General features: G+C 47.1%; 1 protein-coding gene across 1 annotated transcript; it reads left to right on the top strand.

Moving 5' to 3' along the window:
• The first annotated feature begins 672 nt into the window (after window positions 1-672).
• Window positions 673-1,167, top strand: LOC118903922 (peptidyl-prolyl cis-trans isomerase A-like). The gene has a single exon (XM_036869475.1). The coding sequence runs from the start codon at window positions 673-675 to the stop codon at window positions 1,165-1,167; it is 495 nt and encodes a 164-aa protein (XP_036725370.1).
• Window positions 1,168-4,113: the final 2,946 nt, after the last annotated feature.

Here is a 4,113-nt window from a genome sequence, read left to right as displayed (position 1 = left end):
CAGGCCACTCGCCGCTGTTTCCCGGTCAGCTCCGCCCATTCTCAGTGGACAGGTTTCCTCTGGGGAGCGGCATCTCCACTCCCATCTTTACAGGGAGCTTCCTCCTGGAGAAGCTTAAAGCAAACCTGCTCTTCCTGCCATAACCTTCTCTGCAATACACCCGTTAAGGATTCAACCTGGGTTAAATGTCGTGGATTCCTTTCAACAAGAATTTAAATCAAACTGAGGTTTTTTTCCACACACCCTACGTATTAAATCATTATAAGCAAAAATATGTTATGGGGTCAGAACAGGCATAAATAAGAAAATAGGCATATCTGTATATATATAATGGAACACTACTCAGCCGTAAAAAAGAATGAAATAATGCCATTTGCAGCAACATGGATGGACCTAGAGATGACCATACTAAGTGAGATAAGTCAGACGGAGAAAGACAAATATCACATGATATCGCTTACAGGTGGAATCTAAAAAATGTTACAAATGAACTCATTTACAAAACAGAAATAGACTCACAGACATAGAAAGCAGACTTGTGGTTACCAAAGGGGAAAGATGGGGGAGGGATAAATTAGGGGTTTGGGACTGACATACACACACCACTAGATATAAAACAGATAACCGGCCTTGCAGACACCACTACCCTGGAACCTCCCGCACTGCTCAGCCATGGTCAACCCCACCGTGTTCTTCGACATCGCCATCGACGGCGAGCCCTTGGGTCACGTCTCCTTCGAGCTGCTTGCAGGCAAAGTTCCAAAGACAGCAGAAAACTTTCATGCTCTGAGCACTGGGGAGAAAGGCTTTCGTTATAAAGGGTCCTGTTTTCACAGAATAATTCCGGGATTTATGTGCCGGGGTGGTGAATTCACACTCCATAATGGCACTGGTGGCAAGTCCATCTATGGGGAGAAATTTGATGATGAGCATTTCCTCCTGAAGCACGTGGGTCCTGGCATCTTGTCCACGGCAAATGCTGGCCCCAACACACACGGGTCCCAGTTTTTCATCTGCACTGCCAAGACTGAGTGGTTGGATGGCAAGCATGTGGTTTTGGGCAAGGTGAAAGAGGGCATGAATATTGTGGGAGCCATGGAGCGCTTTGGGTCCAGGAATGGCAAGACCAGCAAGAAGAGCACCGTTGCTGACTGTGGACAAATCTAATAAATTTGACTTGTGTTTTATCTTAACCACCAGACCATTCCTTCTGCAGCTCTCAGGAGGGCACCCCTTCACCCGCATCTGCTTGAAATATCCTATAATCTTTGTGCTCTCCCGGCAGTTCTTCGGGTTCTACATTGTCCTTATCTCCCTCCAAGTTTAGCTGAATTGCAAAGTTAAGTTTATGATTATGAAATAAAAACTAAACAACAAAATTAAATAAATAAAATAAAACAGATAACCAACAAGGGCCTACTGTACTCTACTCAATATTTTGTAATAACCTATAATGGAAAAGACTATGAAAAAGAATAGATTGTACATATATATAAAATATATAAAATTATATATATAATTCAGTTTTTTATATATATATATATATATATATATATATATAAAACTGAATCACTTTGCTGCTTTGCTGTACACCTGAAACTAACACAGCATTGTAAATCAAGTGCACTTCAATAAAAAAAGACAAAAAATAAAAATAAAGGGCTTCCCTGGTGGCGCAGTGGTTGAGAGTCTGCCTGCCAGTGCGGGGGACACGGGTTCGAGCCCTGGTCTGGGAAGATCCCACATGCCGCGGAGCAACTGGGCCCGTGAGCCACAATTACTGAGCCTGCGCGTCTGGAGCCTGTGCTCTGCAACAAGAGAGGCCACGATAGTGAGAGGCCCGCGCACCGCGATGAAGAGTGGCCCCCACTCGCCGCAACTGGAGAAAGCCCTCGCACAGAAACGAAGACCCAACACAGCCAAAAATAAATAAAATAAAATAAATTAATTTAAAAAAAAGTAAATAAATAAAGACATGTACGACCTATTAAAAAAAAGAAAACAGGCATATCGATTGAGCGGTGTGACTGAAAGTTTCAGGCATCCAAGGGCTCCCTGGGTACGTCTGGCACATTCAACATAGGTGTCAACAAAAGAAAAGTAGGACGTGGCCCCTGCCTGTGATGGCACCTAACACAGGTAGGCAAACGACAGCAGGTATTGTAACAGGACAAAAGTAGATAATATATGCTAAGGAGCTAGATTGAATATTCCCCTAAACAGATGGGGGAAATGTGGGCTGGAGGACTGAGTGTTGGGTGATTCACACATAACTGCTTGAAAAAACACGCCTAGCGGGGCCGATGAACGAGCAAGTGTCAGTACATAGTGAGATCTTTATTGGTTCTACCCATCCCAGTCTTATCCAACATTTTTATAAATGATCTGGAAAAGAAGAGAGATGGTATAATTGATCAAATCTGTGTTGCCATGAAACTAGGAATGATGGCAAATACACTGCAGAACAGAATCAAAATCCTAAAGGCATGAGGTCTTTCTCCAATCCGCCAGCACGGTCAGGGTTGTGATGTGTCCAGGTGAAGGGGGGGATGTTCTCATCATGCCCAGGGCTGGGCTCACCACACCTGCGGTGGTCCTTCTAAGCAACACATCCAAATGGGAATCTTAAGATACAACAGATTCTAGGAAGTGACCAGGATAATGTGACTTGACACCAGTGTAAACAAGGGGAGATATGCAATCCAGTACAGGGAATATCGCCTATGATTTCATGATAGCCATTTCCATACATTTAAAAGAATATATATGCTATGAAATAGGACTTCAGTTTCTTCTGTGCCATTCCGCAAGGCTGAACAAAGACAAGATAGATTTTTGACTTTAAAATATAAGCTGTACAAGCGAAAGAAAAAGAATGTTTATGTAGTACCTATCCAGAGCCAAAAACTGTGCTTCAAATTTCCTATCACCCTCCCCAAAATCAAATAAAATAAGTAGTATTATCCCATTTTATGTATTGTTCTGCGTATCTATTGCTGAATAAACTACTGCAAAACTTGGTAGTTTAAACCAACTTATTATTCTCGTATCTCATCATTCTGTGGCTCATAAATTAGAACAAGGCAGAGCAAGGAGAGCTAATCTCCGTTCCATGATGTCTGGGGCCTCAGCGGGAGTGTCTTGAATGGCTGCGGGCTGTTCGGGCATCTCTCTCTGTCCCCCCCTCCAGCCCCTTCACGAGGGGGCAGGGGGTCTTCCTCGCAACACGGTGGCCTCAGGACAGGTGAGTCTCTGCAAAGCGCTTGGGGCTCCAGGAGATGAGGCAGGTGCTGCCACTCCTCTCAGGGCTGGGCCTGGACCAGGGGAGCGTCCACTGGCCGGGCCGTCCTAGGATCAGCCCACATTCAGAGAGAGGAAATGGGAGGAGCTTCAGAAGGATCGGCGGCGTCTATAGTCGATACACAGGCGAAGAGGCACAGGATGGTGGGAAGCGGCAGACCCAGGACTCAAACCGGATCTGACCAGTTATCACGCCCTGGCGACCACTCAGGACCACGTCTGTGCTCATGGATTCAAGGACGTCCTGCAAGGTGACCTCTAACGCCAGGTACTTTCAGGCTCAGAGTCTCTTCCAAGCGTCAGACCTTTATCTCCAAACGTGAACTGCACGTATCTATTCAAATGTGTGGCAGCAGACGTGAATTCTGCACTCATGGCGGGTCCTCTCTCCGTCCCAAACCAGCAGCCCCTAACACCCCCCAGTCTCACTGGCTCAGCACCTCGTGGGCACTCTGTCCCTCCTGCTCTCACTCGTTCCCTGGGTCCTCTGTCAGTCACCAAGGCCGTGGATTTGCGTGCGCCACAGGCTGCTCGAGGGTCTGGCCCACCTGCCTCGCCAGCCTCCCTCCCCGGCCCTCTCCCCGCGCTCGCCCCGCCCCAGCCCCTGCTGCTCCAACGACAGCCCCTGCCCTGTCCCCCCCGCCCCCACCCCTGCCAGGTCTCTGCCCAGCCACCATCTCCTCAGAGAGACCACCCACCAAGAAGAGCATCTCCCATTAGCCCTGCCCTCCGCCAAGCTTGCTTTATTCTCCTCCACTCGATTTATCGTTTCCTGATACGGCAGTAGCTGTTTATTTGCTTATTTACTTACTG

This window comes from Balaenoptera musculus, chromosome 11 (genome assembly GCF_009873245.2).
Source record: "Balaenoptera musculus isolate JJ_BM4_2016_0621 chromosome 11, mBalMus1.pri.v3, whole genome shotgun sequence".
Classification (NCBI taxonomy): Eukaryota; Metazoa; Chordata; class Mammalia; order Artiodactyla; family Balaenopteridae; genus Balaenoptera; species Balaenoptera musculus.
Note: the sequence above shows the minus strand (reverse complement) of the source record. Positions and strands in the feature narration are given on the sequence as shown.